This window comes from Oncorhynchus kisutch, linkage group LG8 (genome assembly GCF_002021735.2).
Source record: "Oncorhynchus kisutch isolate 150728-3 linkage group LG8, Okis_V2, whole genome shotgun sequence".
Lineage (NCBI taxonomy): Eukaryota > Metazoa > Chordata > Actinopteri > Salmoniformes > Salmonidae > Oncorhynchus > Oncorhynchus kisutch.
The window spans coordinates 28,341,674-28,363,255 of record NC_034181.2 but is presented as its reverse complement, the minus strand read 5'-3'; the positions used below and the strand labels follow the sequence as shown (position 1 = coordinate 28,363,255).

The 21,582-nt window shown below is 41.1% G+C and overlaps 2 protein-coding genes across 3 annotated transcripts in view; one reads left to right on the top strand and one right to left on the bottom strand.

Moving 5' to 3' along the window:
* Window positions 1–291: 291 nt before the first annotated feature.
* On the bottom strand, window positions 292–7,315 carry mtrfr (mitochondrial translation release factor in rescue). The gene is made up of 2 exons (XM_020490040.2): window positions 6,852–7,315; window positions 292–1,741 (listed from the first exon to the last, which is right to left on the bottom strand). Exons 1-2 carry the CDS (start codon window positions 7,122–7,124, stop codon window positions 1,511–1,513), a joined length of 504 nt encoding a protein of 167 aa, XP_020345629.1. The 5' UTR covers window positions 7,125–7,315; the 3' UTR covers window positions 292–1,510.
* Window positions 7,316–12,288: 4,973 nt separating this feature from the next.
* The window catches only part of LOC109895929 (membrane-associated phosphatidylinositol transfer protein 2), an 82,472-nt gene continuing 73,178 nt past the window's right edge, over window positions 12,289–21,582 (top strand). The window contains exon 1 of one of the 2 annotated variants that reach the window (XM_020490041.2): window positions 12,289–12,914. The gene's annotated coding sequence lies outside the window, so the exon portion shown is untranslated. The remainder of the gene's footprint in view (window positions 12,915–21,582) is intronic. The other variant, XM_031830032.1, reaches the window with a different exon arrangement.

The following is a 21,582-nucleotide window of genomic DNA, read 5'->3' as shown; positions in this document are numbered from 1 at the left end:
TGGGTTAACCTCTACATCACCAGAGGAACAGAGGAGGAGTAGGATAAGGGTACGGCTAAAGGCTATAAGAACTGGTCGTCTAGTGCGCTGGGAACAGAGAATAAAAGGAGCAGATTTCTGGGCATGGTAGAATAGATTCAGGGCATAATGTACAGGCAAGGGTATGGTAGGATATTTACTGTTAGCCGTTTTAGCATAGATTCACAGTTTTTTGCCGTAACAGTGTTGTCTCGTGTGTTTTATAACCATGTTATTATAACAATTCAATAATGATGAGACGGAAGACAGGAATCAGTTCAACCATTTATCTAAAACGTGCTCGGTCTACAACACATACAACCCCCATGATGCTCTGCGGCACAACCCCAATACAACTTCAAGACAATGTTTTTATTTTTATTCCCTCGAGTTTCCATTAGCTTATGAACTGTCGCCGTACTTCAAGTAAATGTGCAACGCAAAATACCTAGGTGGGAACCTGTTAAAGGTGCACAAGTATATATTTTGTATTAGTAAAATTTGTTCTCTGTGATATGAACGTTCCAAAGGTTTCCAAAAGCGTATCACAAGCAGGGATTATTCATGTTTCTAAACATTTAAACAGAGCATCAGGACTGTAGTACACATTGGCCCAGCAGTGGTCCATATGTTTCACTAAAAATAGGAAAGGCTGTATGCCTCCTTGGGTTCTCGCGATCTAGTACTTGCTGTGTGAAATCTACTATGCACCATTGGGGTCTGTATAATTTGACGTTTCATGGACTCAAGAACTTAATTGTGTGTTTTTATCTTTTCTTTTTCATTTGAAGGTATCATTCACGCCAGGGGGCTTATACGTGAATGCTAGGCAGAAACCGAGAGAAATGCAAGGCTCTAACAGGCAAGGTGCAAACAAAGTTATTGGATTGGACCAACTCTCCAGACTGAAGATCAAAGACTCAAAAGACAAAGGCCTTTGATTTTATTGGTCCAATAAAAGTATTGAGTAAAACATAATTGTTTTTTAAAACTGAGGTGGCACCTTGGGCTTCAACAAAAAAGTTACCCATGAGCTGTACTTGACAGGAATTTCCTGGTTTTATGTGTTCCCATTGCCTAAAAATGCATTGTATGTAGCAAAGCCCCTATCATTTAGTGAAACTCATATGGATTTTTTTGTGTAAGAGTGTACAAAAGGCATTTTGACAATGGAGGAGTAGTAGCTTGTATCTTTTAACATATTTAAGCATGAGTGACAACAAAAGGGATAGTGCCAAACACACTGATAAACACACCACATTATGAATTAACCATTGTAATAAAGCCATTGTTTGCGTCTTTGTATTTATTAACGGTGTAATAAAACTTAATTTCATTACAATTACAGAAAATACTGACATCATTCCTGTATTTTAGACAGATTGATGACAATATAATTTATTTCAATAGGTGCTCTTTATTTACAATACAGATCATGATGAGGTAGGACATATTTGTTGATCAGACTAAATGTTATGTTCATGCATACTTTTCATCCCCTGTCATCCCCTGGTTTGAAGTCTGTCATCAGTGCCTCTTTGAAAAGTCTCTTCTTCTCCAAATTCTCGTTTGCCCTTTTCCTCTTGTCTTGTTTCCTCTGTATAGACTCCTTCTTATTCTTCAGAATGTCGCTCGCTTCTCCCTTGTAGGTGACCTCAAGCTTCTCCCTCATTATCTGCCGAGCTCTTTTGCGGTTTGTTTCCACCGATCTGGTTTGATGGCACTGAATTACGAGAGAGGAGTTAGCAATAAAAATGTACAGATTACGGTACCTCCTAAACAGGTGTCTAGTGCTGATGGAGCGTGAGGGAGCACCTCAGTCTTTTCAATTTGAGAATACACAGAAAATGTATTCTGATCAATTCTAAATAAATTACTTAATTACCACAAATTCCATGAAAAACAATAGAATGACAATTCAAATAAATTCGTAGTCTATAGCAGCCTAGAGGCAGGTAAATGGTGGCTTCTTCCCTGTCTTCTCTCTGGCGGTGGTGAGAATGATGAACTGTAGGCTACATGTGTGCACTGCGGAGGCCCGTTGGAGGCTTGACAACTTTGGCCAATAAGATTTTTTATTATTTTTTTATAAAATTCAGCTGTGTCTGCCTTGATGTTCATAAATCTCCACCAACCCTCTCTTGCGCAGTGGAACCCAGAACGATATGTGACCACTTGGTTACGGTGACACCGTTCTGCCGAGGACACCCAAAACAGAGTGGCTACTGCAAAGCCCAAGAGCCTGACCACCTCTGGAGGTTGCTGTAGCCCTGCTTGGGATATTTAGCCTATATTGACTATTGGTTGAGATGCAGGGACGGTTCTACCTTGGTATGTCTGGGTGGAAAATTGGAAATGTGAATTTTGGACAAATTAGAGGTAATAATGCATTTAAGTTATAGTTTATTGAGATGCATGAATACACCACATCAAAAGCTTGATTTTATGATTGTTTTAAAACAAATTCCCTTCAATTCTACCTAGCAATGATATGTTCACTTCTTGGTCAATTGATTTGATGATTAAATCTATGCAAATAAATTATATGAATTGATAGTTCCTCTGTTTTATTTTATTCTGTAATCGGGTATATTGAAACAAAGTGTTCAAGCTATTTAAATTAAAGTTAATTTAGCTCTGTCCTTTAAGAACCCGAAGGGCGCTCCAATAGTTTAAAATAACCTTTGCCTACACCTAATAGTCCTAGTCATCACTTATTACATTCTTATTACAAATAGAAGATTATCACTTCTCACAATGGTGCTCATTTAGTAGTTAGATCAATGTCTCACAAGATCACAATCTCTTAATTTGTATTTTACATAAATAACAACCGACTATAATACATTCCACAGCATAGTAGGCCTATAACATTACTGTTACACCAAAAACAACTCATTTCTAATGAGATTTTAGGATAGTTAGCTGAAGCTAAATAGTGCACCAAAAGCTAAATCATGCACCAAAACTCAACAGAGCCACTAGGGAGGATATATGTTTTGATTGAAACAAAATAAAAGGCAAATATTTTTTTAACATAATCTGCTCTAATTTACAGTTCAGAGGAACCACTTCATCAAAGAGCCCTGTGGCTGCGTTGATAACAATGCGGGGCGTTTAAGCCCTGCCTGACAGGCAGCTCCGTCTCCCAGGTTGCATGCCACACCCTAAGACCACAGCCAATCGCATGCAAGGAACAACCCAGCTAACTTTGCTAGTCTTGTGAGCAAGCCAGTTAGCTATGTAGTCTTGTTAGCTAGCTATCTAGCAAGTGTAGGAGAAAATTCATGACTATGGGTGATTTTCCAGTACATATATTATTCACTAATATAAGTAGTAAACAGAATGAATATAAGTTTAATTATTAGATATGTGCAAGCAGAATAAAGGCTGAGTTCAGGTGAATGAACAGAGCTGGGTCAACATGGAGTTAATCACTGTAAAAACAGAACGTAGGCAGAAAATGTATGCCTGTGCTGTTGTAGGCCTGAGGGAAGTCATTACCTGGTCCTGTGACTGGCTTTAGGGCATGTAGTTGTATTGTACATGTATGTCTGTGCCATTACAGGCTTGGGGAGAGCCATTGTGTAGTCCTATGAGTATAATTGGACAGACACCTGCATTATGTGTGTCTTATTTTTGTATCATTGCTATGGATACACAACCAATAGAATCTGTAAACAAGCAAGAATTGAGACAGAAAGATAATGGTGGCGAGAGGTAGGGGTGTTAATCATCTACATAGAGGGGAGTGAACATGTGTGTTATCTGAAGGTGGAAACCTATAAGACCTGAGGTGTGTGGCAAGAGAATTTAGTTCTTCTATGGAATTGCTCGGTTTAGTTACTATCAATATTTCCACGACACAAGCTAACTTGTTATCTATACTGGTTGTTAACTTGCGTAACTGGATCATATTTACAGTGGGTGAGCTCCATTCCTGACAGGCTGATCAGATTAAATTTCAGCCTTTGAGGCTGATAAATCAGGATGCTGCTTTGTAGGCGGTTTCATAGTTCAGGTTCCTTGCAGGCATATTAGCTGTGAAAGTGCTTTAGAGGCAGATGCATATCTGATCCAAGGGGTGAGCTCTATTCCTGGCAGGCTGATCTGATTCAATAGCATATATCATGATGCTGCGTTGTAGGCTGTTTCATAGGTAAAGTTTCTGGCAGGCATATTAAGTGTCAGTGTGTTATAGGCTATTGAATCTTATCAGCCTGCCAGGAATAGAGCCCGCCAAGTCTTGATCATATACATAATGCGCTCTGCTAATCTGCCTGCAATGACCTTTACCTATGAAACAGCCTTAAGGGTAGAATCCTGACCTATCAGCCTCTGAGACTGCTATTGGATCTGATCCGCCTGTCAGGTATGGAGCACACCCACTCTGTAAATGTAAAAATTATCCATAAAACAAGAAGTGTCCCTTACAATTATACACATCAGTTATGCAAGCTAACAACCAGTATATATAAAAACCAAGACTAGCCAAGTTACAGTGCTTTCAGAAAGTATTCACACCCCTTGACTTTTTCCACAATTTGTTGTGTTACAGCCTGAATTTAAAATGGATCAAGTTGAGTTTTTTTTTGCCACTGGCCTACACACAATATCCCATAATGTCAAAGTAGAATGTCTTTTTTTTATGTTTACAAACTAATAACAAATGAAAAGCTGAAACGTCTTGAGTCAATAAGTATTCAACCCCTTTGCAAGCCTAAATACATCCAGGAGTAAAGATCTGCTTAACAAGTCATATAATAAGTTGCATGGCTCTCACTCTGTGTGCAATAACAGTTAACATGATTTAAATGATTACTTAATCTCTCTACCCCACACATACAAATATCTGTAAGATCCATCAGTCGAGCAGTGAAAAAAAAAAAAAAAGACAGGCAAGGTTTTCCAATGAAGAAAAAAAAAGAAGCAGATATTGAATATCCCTTTAAGCATGAAGTTATTAATTATACTTTGGATTGTGTATCAATACACCCAGTCACTACAAAGATACAGGCGTCCTTCCAACTTTAACTCAGTTGCCGGAAAGGAAGGAAAACGCTTTGGGATTTCACCATGAGGCCAATGGTGACTTTACAACAGTTAGTCACAGAGTTTAATGGCTGTGATAGGAGAAAACTGAGGATGGATCAACAATATTGTAGTTACTCCACAATACTAACCTAACTGACAGAGTGAAAAGAATGAAGCCTGTACATAATACAACTATTCCAAAACATGCATCCTGTTTGCAACAAGGCACTAAAGTAATAATTCATCCAGAATACAAAGTGTTATGTTTGGGGTAAATCCAATACAACACATTACTGAGTACCACTGTCTATATTTTCATGCATAGTGGTGGCTGCATCATGCTATGGGTATGCTTGTAATCGTTAAAGGACTGGGGAGTTTTTCAGGATAAAAAAATACAACGGAATGGAACTAAGCAGAGACTCATGGGTGTGACTACTCAGGTAAATTAGATATTTCTGTATTTCATTTTCAATACATTTGCAAACATTTCTAAAAACATGTTTTCATTGAGTCATTATGGGATATTGTGTGTTGATGGGTGAGAATTCAGGCTATAACAACAAAATATGGAATAAGTTAAGGGGTATGAATACTTTCTGAAGGCTCTGTAGCTGCGTTGTTGCTTACATGCAATTGGCTGTGGTCTTGGGGGTGGCATACAGCCTGGGAGACAGTGCTGCCTGTCAGTCATCATTCAGGGCTTAACTGCCACACAAGGGCTTAGCTGCCCAAGAGCTCTTAGCTCAAGGTAAGGGACATTTAGCTTTCTAACATTCTAACTTATAAACTGATGAGCTCCAAACACAAATGAAAGCATGATGTTAGCATGAAATGTACCATACCTTAGTGTAGCAATAAATTAAAACAAATGTGCAGATGGACCGTGGGTTCTGCCACCTCAGACATACTGTCAATCTATCATCAATCCGCCCTCTCCTATTTATAGAGTTTATCTCATGATCTCGACAAAACATATTTTGAAAAGGCTACTTTTTATGTCATGATCATGAGATAAATAAGTTGTTCACTCACAAACAGTAATTCAAGAAGATTGAAATGCATAGGCTATTCCCATTAAACTGATTGAGATCAATCAAATGATTGCCATGCAGATGCAGTTAGACCTGGTAAAACAAATAATTATCATTCATGATTGACAGTGATGGTCTATTTTGAAATTAGGTATGCCTAACTTGGTGTTTTATGGTATAAAAATATAACATTTTCTTGAGACAATATGTGTGGGCATGGGCAGACGTTGCAATTGGAGGATGCATTTCATGCATATTCTATAATAGGGCTCTCAAACCCTATTCCAGGAGAGCTATCCTGTAGGTTTTCATTTCAACCCTAATCGAGCACATCTGATTCTAATAATTAGCTGGTTCATAAAATGAATCAGGTTAGTTACAACTGGGGTTGGAGTGAAACCATACAAGACGGTAGTGCTCCAGGAACTGAGTTGGAGAGCCCTGTAATGATAGGTTATTCAATAGGCTACATCTGTCCATACAAACTTTGATAGAGGAAATTAGGACGTAATTTACATATTTTGTTGCGCTCCCTCACCTAAAAAATGAGCACTACACCACTGCTCCTAAATGGGGCACCTTGCCCACATTTATGGGGAACCTAAAAGACCCCCATTACATCATATGCATATGGAAGTATTGCCCAGGAAGGATAGATAGCCTATCAAAACGCTTATGTATTTCGTATTGTCCATGTGTAATATTGGTTGTCTTATGGTCATCATGAACTAAAAAAAGGCTTAATGTAATATGTTAGATAGTCACCTTAACGACAATGCCAGTTGGGATGTGCCTGAGCACCACACAGTTGCTGGTTTTGTTGGTCGCCTGACCACCAGGTCCAGACCCTCTTACAAACTGCTCGTCCAGCTCGTCTTCATTTAGGACAGGGAGATCAATGTAATCTTTCTTACCGGCGGTCTGAACATGTGCCAAGCTAACGGGTGGCACAGTAAAAAGTGGAGGTCGTCCTGAGGTTCCCCATGTTACCTTCCCCGTCACTTGAAAGATCAGGTTAACGAATAATCTTGACGACATTTCCCTCCCGAATTACGTGAGAGGACTCCGTTTGCATTTACACTAAACGTGATATCTCTCTTTACACTGTTTCAATAATGCAGCAGACAAATATAGGCAAAAAATATGATTGTTTACACGTGTAAATACAAAAGAAACAATCACTTCCTCTTCAGCCTCAGCAAATCAAGTTCACCGTTTACTTCTTCTTCCCTCCTGGATTAGTGGCTATGAACCAACAGTGGCACACTATCGCCACCACATGGACTGAAGTATAAGGAGGACCAACACCTCAGTGAAGGCTATCATGGCTGTCTGACATGATTTCCTTTTACAATGACCTTTTAATGTATTCTAGAGCATAATCAAATGGTAAAAAGGATCTAATTGGGAAATCAGAGTCAGACAACACCCTCCATATGCAACCATTCCTTTACCTTTTCACGATCAAATGTTGGTCTGTGGAAGTAGATTTATCGTGTGTGCCGTTTATACAGTGCCTTCAGAAAGTATTCCCCTTGAGTTTACCACATTTTGTTGTTTTACATTCTGAATTTAAATTTAATTGTGATTTTATACCCCATAATGTCAAAGCGGATTTTTTTTATTCAACATTTTTACAAATTATTTATAAAAGAAAAGCTTAAATTACTTGAGTCAGTAATTATTCAATACCTTTGTTATGGCAAGCCTAAATATGTTCAGGAGTAAAAATGTGCTTAACAAGTGAATTTCAAGCAGATTCAACCTCAAAGCCCAGGGAGGTTTTACATTGTCTCACGAAGAAGGGGCCTATTGATTGGTAGATAGAAAAAAATAAAACCTTGAATATCCCTTTGAGCATGGTGAAGTTAATAATTACACTTTGGATGGTGAATCAATAGACCCAGTCACTACAATGATACAGGCATCTCTCATAACTCAGCTGTCGGAAAGGAAGGAAACCGCTCAGGGATTTCACCTTGAGGCCAATGGTGACTTTAAAAAAGTTAGATGTTAATGACTGTGATGGGAGAAAACGGATGGATCAACATTGTAGTTACTCCACAATACTAACCTAATTGACTGAGTGAATAGAAGGAAGCCTGTACAGAACAAAAATATTCCAAAACATGCATCCTGTTTGCAATAAGGCACGAAAGTAAAACTGCAAAAAATGTGGCAAAGAAATGATCTTTGTATCTTTGTGTCCTGAATACAAAGTTATGTTTGGGGCATATCCAACACAATACATCACTGATGTATCTCCATATTTTTTTACTTAGATTTTTTTTTTACCCCTTTTTCTCCCCAATTTCGTGGTATCCAAATGTTTTTTAGTAGCTACTATCTTGTCTCATCACTACAACTCCCGTACGAGCTCGGGAGAGACGAAAGTTGAAAGTCATGCATCCTCTGATACGCAACCCAACCAAGCCGCAATTGGCCTAGAGTTGTTTCTTAACACAGCGCGCATCCAACGCGGAAGCCAGCCACACCAATGTGTTGGAGGAAACACAGTGCACCTGGCAACCTTGGTGCGCCATGAGACAAGGACATCCCTACCGGCCAAGCCCTCCCTAACCCGGACAACTCTAGGCCAATTGTGCGTCGCCCCACAGACCTCCCGGTCGCGGCCAGTTACGACAGAGCCTGGGCGCGAACCCAGTCTCTGATGGCACAGCTGGCGCTGCAGTACAGCACCCTTAACCACTGCGCCACCCGGGAGGCTGCATCATGTTATGGGTATGCTTGTCATCGGCAAGGACTAGGGAGTTTTTTTAGGATGAAAAGAAATGGAATAGAGCTAAACACAGGCAAAGTCCTAGAGGAAAGCCTGGTTCAGGCTGCATTCCAACTTTCACTGGGAGACTAATTCAATTTACAGCATGACAATAACCTGAAACTCAAACCAAATATACACTGGAGTTGCTTACCAAGATGACATTGAATGTTCCTGAGTGGCCTAGATACAGTTTTGAAATGCTTGAAAATCTATGGCAAGACTTGAAAATGTCTGTCTAGCATTGATCAACAACCAAATGGACAGAGCTGGAATTATAAAAAAATAAAAAAAGATCCTCAAAATTTTCCATACACACAAAAAAGCGTGTTTATCTCATATTTTGACAACAAATTTGGTTTACATTCCTGTTAGTGATAATTTCTCCTTTGCCAAGATAATCTGTAGACCTGATAGGTGTGGCATATCAAAAAGCTGATTAAAGAGCATGATCATTACACAGGTTCACCTTGTGCTGGGGACAATAAAAGGCCAATCTAAGATGTGCAGTTTTGTCACACAACACAATACTACAGATGTCTCATGTTTTGAAGGACCTTACAATTCGCATACTGACTGCAGGAATGTCCATCAGACCTGTTGCCAGAAAATTGTATGTTAATTTCTCTACCATAAGCTGCCTCCAACTTCATTTTAGAGAATTTGGCAGTACGTCCAACCGGTCTCACAACCGCAGACCACGTGTAACCACACCAGACCAAGACCTCCACATCTGGCTTCTTCACCTGCAGGATCATCTGACAGGGTGCTGAGGAGTATTACTGTCTGTAATAAAGACCTTTTGTGGGGGAAAATGAATTCTTATTGGCTGGTCCTGGCTCCCCAGTGGGTAGGCCTATGCTCACCCATGACTGCGCCCTTGCACAGTCATGTGAAATCCATAGATTAGGTCCTAATTAATTCATTTAAAATGACTGATTTCCTTATATGAACTGTAACTCAGTAAAATCTTAGATTGTTGCATGTTGCATTTATATTTTTGTTTCCAACAGGACAATAACCCTAAGCACACTGCCAAGACAACGCAGAAGTCTCTGAATGTCTTTGAGTGGCCCAGCCAGAGCCCAGACTTGAACCCGATTGAGCATCTCTGGAGAGACCTGAAAATAGTGGTGCAGCGGCGCTACCCATCCAACCTGACAAAGCTTCAGAGGTACTGCAGAGAATGGGAGAAACTCCCCAAAAACAGGTGTGCCAAACTTGTAGCGTCATACCTCAGAAGACTCAAGGCTGTAATTGCTGCCAAAGGTGCTTCAACAAAGTACTGAGTAAAGGGTCAGAATATATATCTAAATGTGATATTTCCAGTTTTTATTTTTAATACATTTGCAAAAATTTCTAAAACGTGGGAAAATGTGGAAAAAGTCAAGGGTCTGAATACTTTCCAAATGCACTGTGTATTGTATATAGTGGTGTGTATAGCAGTAGTTATATAGGATGAGCCTTGACTAGAATACAGCACATATGAAGTGGGTAAAACAGTATGTAAACATTATTAAAGTGACCAGTGTTAGCTGAATATGTAGATAGGGCAGAAGTCTCTAAGGTGCAGGGTAGAGTACCGGTGATATCCAGCTAGTAACAGTGACTAAGGTTCAGGAAGGGTACTGGGCAGAAGCCGGCAAGTAGTGACTATTTAACAGTCTTGTGGCCTGAACATAGAAGCTGTTTTTTAGTCTTTCGGTTCCAGCTTTCATGCACCTGTACTGTCTCCGCCTTCTAAATGGTAGGCGAGTGAACAGGCCGTGGCTTGGGCTGAGGGCGTCTAAGACCAATGCAATTTTCAAGGTTGATAATGGAGTACTATTCCTTTAGACACCACCAAAAGATCGGAACAGGTGATTCTCAGTTTTGTTTAGAAGGAGCTTGATTCTCCTATCTGTTGCATCCATATTATGTCACACAAGTGAGGAGGTTTCTGTGGGTCTGGCTCATAGACTGTATATATAAAGGTCTGGCTATAAACAATGCAACATGTGACTGCAAGGCCCCATCTTGTTTTAAAGCATACAACATTAAGCGTATACAAAGGAAAAGTATTTCCAATATTTGAAATATTTCACTTTACTTTATGGTTTCTTTTGGCTTTTAAAAGGATAGTTCACCCATATTCCAAAATTACATATTTGTTTCCTTACCCTGTATGCAGTCAGAGATATATGGTCACCATCAACTGTAGGCTGGGTTTTCATGCTGCTTCCTGTAGAGCACCACTGTGGAGGTGTCATAATACCAATCAAACCAATACTTTGGGCATTTTAGAAATACTTAAAATAAGGGCTGTGTTTTGTGTAGACTAACCGTGGTGTGACGTTTTAATAACCATGTAAATCTCTCTCGGACAAGGTGACTTTTATCAGTATATTCGGCTCTATTTACTCTCAGATTCGAAAATGCGAATTAGCGTCAAACTAGACATCGTGCAAAACCATGTCATCTCTAGCTGATACCTTTGCCAACGGGTATTGTGTCAACTTAAAACTAGCTGAAGACAGTCAACATAATTGTCCATTTAAAGAACTGTAGCCTATTTATTAATTAACACTTTAGCTAACATTTGATAGTTAATCCAGAGATTCTTACTTTTGCCTCCATTCAGATCATCATGGCATTTGTAGTTCTTTATGATAGCTACATTAGAAGCTAATTAGCATTTCATTTTGGGCGGGGTAAATAAAGGTGAATATATTGATAAAAGACACCTTGTCCTAGAGAGGATTACACGGTTATCTAAACATCACACCAGGGTAAACCTACACAAAACACAGCCCTTATTTGAAGTGTTTCTAAAATTAATGCTGGAAAAATGATTGGAATCATTTGCTTGTGTGTCCTCTAGGTTTATGGGTATTTTGAATCATACTGTGGTACTCTATACCAATTGAATAGATTTTACATTATTTGAATTTAATGTTAAGCCTTATTTCACTGTCGTATGCACAACCTACATTTTTCCTTGACATCATTTGATACTTTCATAAGAATGCATCATATAGAGAGAAATAGTAATGGCATCTTTTTGTATGCAGTAACTCCGCCATGGGTCTTTGTACAAAACCTATTGGGAAACGAATGGTGTTTTTGGAGGGGTTTTGGATTAACGCCAAAAATAAGGTATGTGGTAAACACGGGTTTAGGAGATGTTCTCTTATGAGATCATCTTCATCAGCTAATGTCACTTTTTGTGAATTTTTAAGCATTTCTGTAATAAATAAAGCACATAAAGAACATAAAAGCCTCATAATGCATAAAGCTCATGTTAACTAACGCATAGGATCTCCTAAACCTGACTTCATTTTCCGGAGTTTTTCCCCAAACCCTATTCTTTACCCATGGGAATGGCTGAACGAACCAGAGGTAACACATTTCCGTTTGCGGAACATTTGGCCAACAGGGGGCGCATTCCATTTGGCCTGAGCTCGAGAAGGAAGCAAATTCATAGTTGTGGTTCACGTTCACGTATGCAGCAAACAAGACTAGAGGCAACCCTCAGAAAGCTCAGGATTGCGAGTATGTTCACCATATTGTCGCAATACTCGTGATTCAAGTGCATTTACTGACTTCGGTTTTACCGGTGTTTGAATCCAGAGCGTCTTTTTCGCTTGAACGGTAACTGAAGTGATGAAGGCAACTCGCGTGTGAATTACTACTGGAAACAATAACGTTTTAGTAGACTACCTGGATTTTCCGTCGGTTGTCAATACTTGACCCCGCTTTTTATCGGGTTACTACCATACAGTTTGGGGCCAACGTAGTTATTTGTTCAAGGAAATGTGAGGACTTGGATGCAGCTCAAGAAAGATGATGACCTGAGGCTGTCCCTAATTCCTGTTTACATGAAGTAGTTCAACTATCAAACGTCCTCAAGACAGCGGAAAGGAAACTGACTAAATTAATTGTTGGCTACATTGCAACATTTCAAGCTGGCAAGTAATGCCACTTTTTATTTTCTGTCTGCTGAGTATCCCACAGAGGAACCAAAACGCGCTCGTGACCGAGAGGGAACGGCCAATTAACTTTGATTTTGGGTAAGTCCTAGGCAGTATTCTATTTCAGCGTGCGAGTGCGCATCCTTTTTATGCATGTGATGAGCATTGCGAGCCATCAATTTGTGATTACCATGTCGCGATGTTGCTAGGTAACTGACTTGTGTAAAGATGGTGGGTTTACTTTGGGTCACAGTGAAAAGCGCGGAACAATTTCAATAATTTCCTCCACAGACAGCAGCAATTCAAAATCCAATTGCATATGCAGTGTTCATTATTCTCTCAATAGCTCACGATCAGAGTTGTCTGTCTAGTAGTAGGTGAAGGATGCGATGCAGTAGAATCATGCTTGATTCCCTTGACTTGTTACATTGTTACCACTATCTACAATCTCTCTTTATCAGCACACAAGAGATCAACTAATGCAAGAGGGAGTTAGTCAACAACTCTGGATTTGTTGTATGCTGTTGAAAAGAGATGCATTATAACACTAAAAACAGTTCCCTATGTCTGGTTTTTGGGGATTACTTGTTGCCATTGAGTGATTTAAAAATGAGCCTGTTTGTGTAACTTTTACATTTTCGCCGATTGGGAAAGTGGGATACCTAGTCAGTTATGCAACTGAATTCCTTCAACCCAACCCCTCTGAATGAGAGAGGTGCCGGGGGAACAGTGGGTTACCTGGCTTGCTCAGGGAACGAACAACCGCTTTTAACTTGTCAGCTTTCGGTTACTGGCCCAACGCTCTAACCACGAGTACCATGTTGCAACATACTGTATGTACCTTTCTTTTTTTGAGGTATCTGCAGCTACGGATTCAGTACTGATTCATCATGCAAGTGCCCAACCCATGCTTATCTCAACAATATTGAGAGCTGTTGCAGGTTGCCCTTTGTGTTGTTCTTTTGTCGTTTAGGTTGTAAATATTAGTCAGTTATCTTCTGACACTGTGGCCCATCTGAGTTGCTGTGTTCATAGTTTGTCATCTTCTATTTTCACATGATGTATTTTCCAACAAGGTTTGCAGCTGAACTGTGCCTGTTGTTATAACAGGGTAGTAATGATATTGATTGGAGCAGTCACATATGGTAGTCTCTTTGAGTGATCTTGGGTTTTTCGTCCAGGTTTTGTAATGGTCTCTCTTCAGTCTTTAATTATTATTTTTTGAACTAATAAACTCTGACTGCAGCATCACCTGCACATTTGTTCCACTTTATTTGTCTGTCAAACAAATAAAGAAGAGAAAGAGATAGTGTGCTGTTTGTCCATCAATGCCTCTTAATATGTGAATTCCTGACCATGTCTCTTAATGCAGCTGTCAGTTGGTCAGGTTCTGTGGGCTTCCATGGTGAGGTGCACTCCCCAGTCTACTGTAATTGAGGCCAGTGTAACTCACTCTCCAGTGCTGACAGGGGCCTGTGACCACTGCTGCCCATATGGTGGTTCTGCACTGAAGGGCAGCCCTGACGCAGTGCCACTGTTCTGGAGGGAGGCTGCACTACCACGGGAAACTACCCAAGGTTGCCCCCTCTCTGTGCCACTGTACTGAAAACATTCACATTCTTTCTGCAAATGTATGCTTGTTGGGCCAAAAGGCGCAGGTTTCTCTTTAATTATTTGGTTGATAAAGTAGCTGAACCCCCCTACTGTAGCAGGTTGTGAAGACATGTGGTGCCTCCCTCTCGGGCCTGTGTAAAGGACAACATGGCATCACTCCAGCCATACACCATCAACTCACTGATAGAACTGATGTCCATCTCACACACAGTGACATCAACAATACACGTCTACTGCCAGAAATAGATAAAGGGATTAAAAGTGCATAGGCTACTTTGAGGAGATGGGAGGAAACTGTTATTACACAGCTTTTTATTTTTAGGATGTTGTAAACAGTGTAATTCCTGCCTTTCAAACATGGACGACAGGCGCACTAGATTCTTAAATGGCAAGTTGTTATTTTGAGATGACTCTGTAGGTGTTGATGTGTGTTTTGTTATGTGCACAGGATCTTTGCACAGATCAATTATCCTCCATGCTGGGCTTGTGGGAACTTGTTTTGTATCCTGAGTTACAGTCATTTTTACTTAATTCAGTATCCCTAAAGAGAGTGACAACAAAGCCAAATGCAATAGGATACTTGAAATAAATAGTATGTACATTTTTTGCTGTCTGAATTGAATTAGTGGCATATCTTTGCCTTTATTTCCCCAGTGCACACCCAGATGCATGGACAGGTAGTTCAGCTTCATTATACGCTGCAGATTGTTATGTTTGCGTTCCCTGTTCAAAGCACATGTCAGAGAAACTGTTATAACAGCATAAAGTGTGAAAAGGAAAGTTAGTCACTGGGTATCTTCTCACTCTCTCTCAAATGTTTCCCTATTTCATGAGGCTGAGATTACTGTGTTCCCCAACCCCTGGAGTGGTGTCTGATACTTAAAATAAATACAATTCCACTCAAACTATCTTTTGGTATTTGTTTCATTAGTGCACTGTTGATACAGTCCCAAAATGTTTTGCAAGCCTGCAATCAAGTAGTTTTCATGATAAAGAACTTTCAAAATACAGAAATACAGCCAGTGATGCATTTTGCGTCATACTGGCTGTATTTCTGCGCAACGTGAATGGCAAGAGCTCAGACACACATGGAAAATGAAATGACCCCGGGAATCGATAGAACATCGCTCAGAGATGCCCAAAAACGATATAACATAAAAAATGGGTGAATCTTTGCTTTAAGGGGGAGGAGGACTTGAGGTGAAGAAGATCTATTATAGCCATCAGGATAACCACTAATACCCACTGATCCAGGGAAACTCCTCACTCTTACTTGATTGTTGTGGTGTAATGGTACACATATTCATAACGAACCGTTCGTTACGGGAGCCTCAGTTTGGTCCACACTGTGAACCGGAAGGAATACATAAAAAAACTGCATATTTACAAAACAAAAACACTAGGTCTATAGGCTATGCCTACACGGTTGTAGGCCTATGCATCTTGAGTAAATCTGGCAATTCAGGCGATTTTTGTTAAAAATCAAAATGTATTTGTCACATGCGCCGAATACAACAGGTATAGATAGACCTTACAGTGAAATGCTTACTTTACAGGCCCTTAACCAACAACGGAGTTTTAAGAAAGTACAAAAAATATAAAAGTGACCAATAATTACAGGGCAGCAGTAAAATAACAATAGCGAAGCTATATACAGTGGGTACCGTTACAGAGTCAATGTGCGGGGGCCCCGGTTGGTCGAGGAGATGTTGTGACTATGCATAGATATTAACAGAGAGTAGCAGCAGCATAGAAGAGGTGGAGGGGGGGCAATACAAACAGTCTGGGTAGCCATTTGATTAGATGTTCAGGAGTCTTATGGCTTGGGGGTAGAAGCTGTTTAGAAGCCTCTTGGACCTAGACTTGACGCTCCGGTACCGCTTGCCGTACAGAAGCAGAGAGAACAGTCTATGACTAGTTGGCTGGAGTCTTTGACAATTTTTAGGGCCTTCCTCTGACACCGCCTGGTATAGAGGTCCTGGATGGCAGGAAGCTTGGCCCGGTAATGTACTGGGCCTCTACCCTCTGTAGTGCCTTGCGGTCGGAGGCCGAGTAGTTGCCATACCAGGCAGTGATGCAATACATCAGGATGCTCTCGATGGTGCAGCTGTAGAACCTTTTGAGGATCTGAGGACCCATGCCAAATCTTTTCAGTCTCCTGAGGGGGAATAGGTTTTGTCGTGCCCTCTTCACAACTGTCTTGGTGTGCTTGGTCCATGTTAGTTTGTTGGTGATGTGGATGCCAAGGAACTTGAAGCTCTCAATCTGCTCCACTACAGCCTCGTCGTTGAGAATGGGGACGTGCTCGGTCCTCTTTTTCCTGTAGTCCACAATCATCTCTCGTGTTGAGGATCAGCGTGGATAATGTGTTGTTACCTACCCTTACCACCTGGGGGTGGCCCGTCAGGAAGTCCAGGATCCAGTTGCAGAGGGAGGTGTTTAGTCTCAGGGTCCTTAGCTTAGGGATGAGCATTGAGGGCACTATGGTGTTGAACGCTGAGCTCTTCAATGAATAGCATTCTCACATAGGTGTTCCTTTTGTCCAGGTGTGAAAGGGCAGTGTGGAGTGCAATAGAGATTGCATCATCTGTGGATCTGTTGGGGCGGTATGCAAATTGGAAGGGGTCTAGGGTTTCTGTAATGATGGTGTTGATGTGAGCCATGACCAGCCTTTCAAAGCACTTCATGGCTACGGACGTGAGTGCTACGGATCTGTAGTCATTTAGGCAGGTTACCTTAGTGTTCTTGGGCACAGAGACTATGGTGGTCTGCTTAAAACATGTTGGTATTACAGACTCCGACAGGGAGAGGTTGAACATGTCAGTGAAGACACTTGCCAGTTGGTCAGCGCATGCTCGGAGTACACATCCTGGTAATTCATCTGGCCCTGCGGCCTTGTGAATGTTGACCTGTTTAAAGGTATTACTCACATCGGCTACGAAGAGCGTCATCACAAACTTGTCCGGAACAGCTGATGCTCTCATGCATGTTTCAGTGTTACTTGCCTCGAAGTGAGCATATAAGTAATTTAGTTTGTCTGGTAGGCTCGTGTCACTGGGCAGTTCTTGGCTGTGCTTCCCTTTGTAGTCTGTAATAATAAGCCCTGCCACATCCGACGAGCGTCAGAGCTGGTGTAGTTTTATTCGATCTTAGTCCTTTATTGATGCTTTGCCTGTTTAATGGTTCGTTGGAGAGCAAAGCGGGAATTCTTATAAGCTTCCGGGTTGGAGTCCCGCTCCTTGAAAGTGGCAGCTCTAGCCTTTAGGCCAGTGTGGATGTTGCCTGTAATCCATGGCTTCTGGTTGGGGTATGTATGTACAGTCACTGTGGAGGCGACGTCATCAATGCACTTATTGATGAAGCCAATGACTGATGTGGTGTACTCTTCAATGCCATCGGAGGAATCCCGGAACATACTCCAGTCTGTGATAGCAAAACAGTCCTGTAGTTTAGCATCTGCTTCATCTGACCACTTTTTTTTGACCGAGTCACTGGTGCTTCCTGCTTTTAATTTTTGCTTGTAAGCAGGAATCAGGAGGATAGAATTATGGTCAGATTTGCCAAATAGAGGGCCGGGGTGAGATTTGCACATGTCTCTGTGTGTGGAATAAAGGTGGTCCAGTTTTTCTTTTCTTCCCCTCTGGTTGCACATTTAACATGCTGACAGAAATGAGGTAAAACTGATGTAAGTTTCCTTGCATTGAAGTCCCTGGCCACTAGGAGCGCCGCGTCTGGATGAGCGTTTTCCTTTTTGCCTATGGCGGTATACGGCTCATTGAGTGCGGTCTTAGATGTCTGTGGTGGTATGTAGACATCTAAGAAAAATACAGATAAACTCTCTAGGTAGAAAGTGTGGTCTACAGCTTATCATTAGATACTCTACCTCAGGCAAGCAATAGCTAGAGACTTCCTTAGATACCATGCACCAGCTGTTGTTTACAAATATACACAGACCGCCACCCCTTGTCTCACCAGAGGCTGCTGTACTATCCTGCCGATAGAGTGTTTAACCCGCCAGCTGTATGTTATTAATGTCATCGTTTAGCCACGACTCGGTGAAACTTAAGATATTACAGTTTTTAATGTCCCATTGGTAGGACATACGTGGATTGTATAAATTATTGGAGACAGGTGCAGGAATTTGTAATAGGGGGGTTTAATACGCCACCCAAAATATACAACATGCCATGAAAAGGCACGGGGATGAAGCCCAAAACAAACACACCGGGATGTAACCCAAACAAAAGAGCAAGGTTAAACCTCTAATAAATACATAGGACGAGACCCGCAATACACTCCACGGGCGAGACCCGTAATAACAAATGCACAACAATACACGGGACGAAACCCGTAATAACAAGTGCACAATACGCGCAGCACGAAAGCCAAAATAACAAAGCACAGGTACTCACAGACCAAGGACATGGGAATAAGAACTGACAAGACAATGGTGAACAAAGGGCACATATATATATATATATATATATATATATATATATATATATATATATATATATATACTGTTACTTTACGCACACCTGATTCCCATTCCCCCTGATTAGTAATTGTATGTATATATATATAGTTTTGAAGTAAAATGAAAAGAAAGAGAAAAAAAAGAGGGATAAGCCTCCATTTCAAAACGCAACAGAATTTGAGTATCGGAAGAAGCTAGTTAGTTTATTTATCGTTTTTCTGACCGTTTATGTCCTCTTGTTTCATATATATATATATATATATATATATATATATATATATATATATATATATATATATATATATATACATACAATTACTAATCAGGGGGAATGGGAATCAGGTGTGCGTAAAGTAACAGTTCAGTGACGCCTAGAGGCCGGTGATGTAGACCTCCGGAACTGGTGCACGGAATGAGCAGCAGTACCGGGGGAATCAGTGACACCAATCTCCTTTCGCAAAATCTGTGTCTTTCTCCTGCGAATGACTGGGATGAGGGCCGGTCATAAGAGACGGTAGCAGCAGCATTATGTACAAAATAAATGACAAACAATGTGAAAAAACTAACAAAATAGCACAGTTGGTTATTAAGAGCCAATAAGACAGCAGCCATCCTCTCCGGGTCCATTATTAGATGTAACAACTAGAGCCTAGCGCATTTTGAACTATCTTTTTGTGAGATACAGCGGTCGGCAGGTAGCCTAGTGGTTAGAGTTTTGGGCCAGTAACAAAGGTTGCTGGATCGAATCCCCGAGCTGACAAGATAAAAATCTGTCATTCTACCCCTGAACAAGGCAGTTATCCCACTGTTCCCTAGTAGGCCATCATTGTAAATAAGAATTTGTTCTTAACTGACTTGCCTAGTTAAATAAAGGTAAACTTTTATTTTTTTAAATAACTAGTTCTGTATGATGGCGAGTGATGGGGTCGATAAACCAGAATTGGAGTATCCTTCATCATTGTTTAAATCTCCAGTTTTGTTCAACATTTTGGCTTCCAAGTAAATTACATTGCCGATGGACAGACAGTTGTAGGTAAAAAGTTAACGGTATGTCGCCATGCTCAACGAGCTGCCAACACCTCAAATATGTTGAAACATTTACGCCAACATCACCCCAGTATACCGGAGCAAGATGGAACCGCAAACAAACAACAACACATCATCTCCCCTCTGTATTCAAGCAGCCCTTGGCAGCTGCTTCTGACCTGTCCGAAGGATTTTCTAAAATTTGATTTGTACTTTTCATTATTTTTTATTTGTACAATTTTTAACCAGTTTTTCTCCCCAATTTTGTGGTATCCAATTGGTAGTTACTGTCTTGCGTTATCGCTGCAACTCCAGTACAGAATCGGGAGAGGCGAAGGTCAAGAGCTGTGTGTCCTCCGAAACACAACCCAACCAAGCCACACTGCTTCTTGACACAATGCCCACTTAACCCAGAAACCAGCTGCACCAATGTGTCTGAGGAAACACTATAGACTGGCGACCATGTCAGCGTGCTTTGAGCCTGGCCCGCCACAGGAGTCGCTAGTGCGCGATGGGACAAGGACATCCTTGCCGGCCAAACCCTCCCCTAACCAGGTCTACGCTGGGCCAATTGTGCGCCGCCCCATGTGTCTCTGGTCGCGGCCGGCTACGACAGAGCCTGGACTCGAACCCAGAATCTCTAGTGGCACAGCTTAGACCACTGCCCAACACGGGAGGCCCTTGGCCAAAGGAATTACAAGAGCCATAGGTAGGCTATGTTTATGTTTTTTATAGTGTTTGGTTTATAGCCGGTGGTTGAGAATAGAGGGTTTCAGCACCTCGAGAAAGCTAGTGTGTAGAATAGTACTCAAATATGCAAAGGAGGATATTGCATATTTCTACCTTTTGTACCTATTTAGGATACATCACCATGAAGAGAATGACATTTATATCCATAATTAGGCATTTCTGTGTTGTATAGATCAGGGACCCAATATGAAATTATGCGATTGTGTTACATGCTGTAAATCCACTTCGCTTACGGTAGATCAGTGATTCCCAAACGTTTTATAGTCCCGTGTACCCCTTCAAGCATACCCGCTCTCGCACCAGGGTCAGTTATAACCAGCGCACTTCTGTATGTTGTGAAAGCGTTACATGGTTGCTGCCCATATCATTGCATATTGCAGAAAATACACGAGGGGGGACAGACATGCCAAAGGAATGTCTGACAGCTTGAAAGATGTTTTGAACGCTACATTGAAAATGGTTCACTTTGTTAAAGCAAAGTTATCAAAGTGAACCATTTTCAATGTAGCGTTCAAAATGTCTTTCAAGCTGTCAGACATTCCTTTGCCATCAAGAGCCTCTCGGTGTTTGCTGCAGTGTACCCAAGTGGCATTGGGAGCATATCAGGGGACAAGGCGAGACCCAGATGCAAACACTGGAGGCAGATGGTTTGAGTCTTTGCTATTTATTATGTTCAAGATGGGTAGGCAAGAGAATGGTCTTGGACAGGCAAAAAATCGAAACCAGTTCACAGTCCAGGAGGTACAGTGTGGCAGGCAGGCTTGAGGTCAGGGCAGGCAGAATGGTCAGGCAGGCGGGTACAGAGTCCAGAACAGGCAAGGGTCAAAACTGTGAGGACTAGTAAAAGAGAATAGAAAAGGCAGGAGCACGGGAAAAACATACTGGTTGACTTGGAACATA

Excerpts from the sequence above, each read along its gene's own strand:
- mtrfr (XM_020490040.2), bottom strand. The coding sequence starts at position 7,124 with ATGTCGTCAAGATTATTCGTTAACCTGATCTTTCAAGTGACGGGGAAG. Across the intron at positions 1,742-6,851 it reads CAACTGGCATTGTCGTTAAG|TGCCATCAAACCAGATCGGT; the intron begins GTGACTATCTAA and ends CTCGTAATTCAG.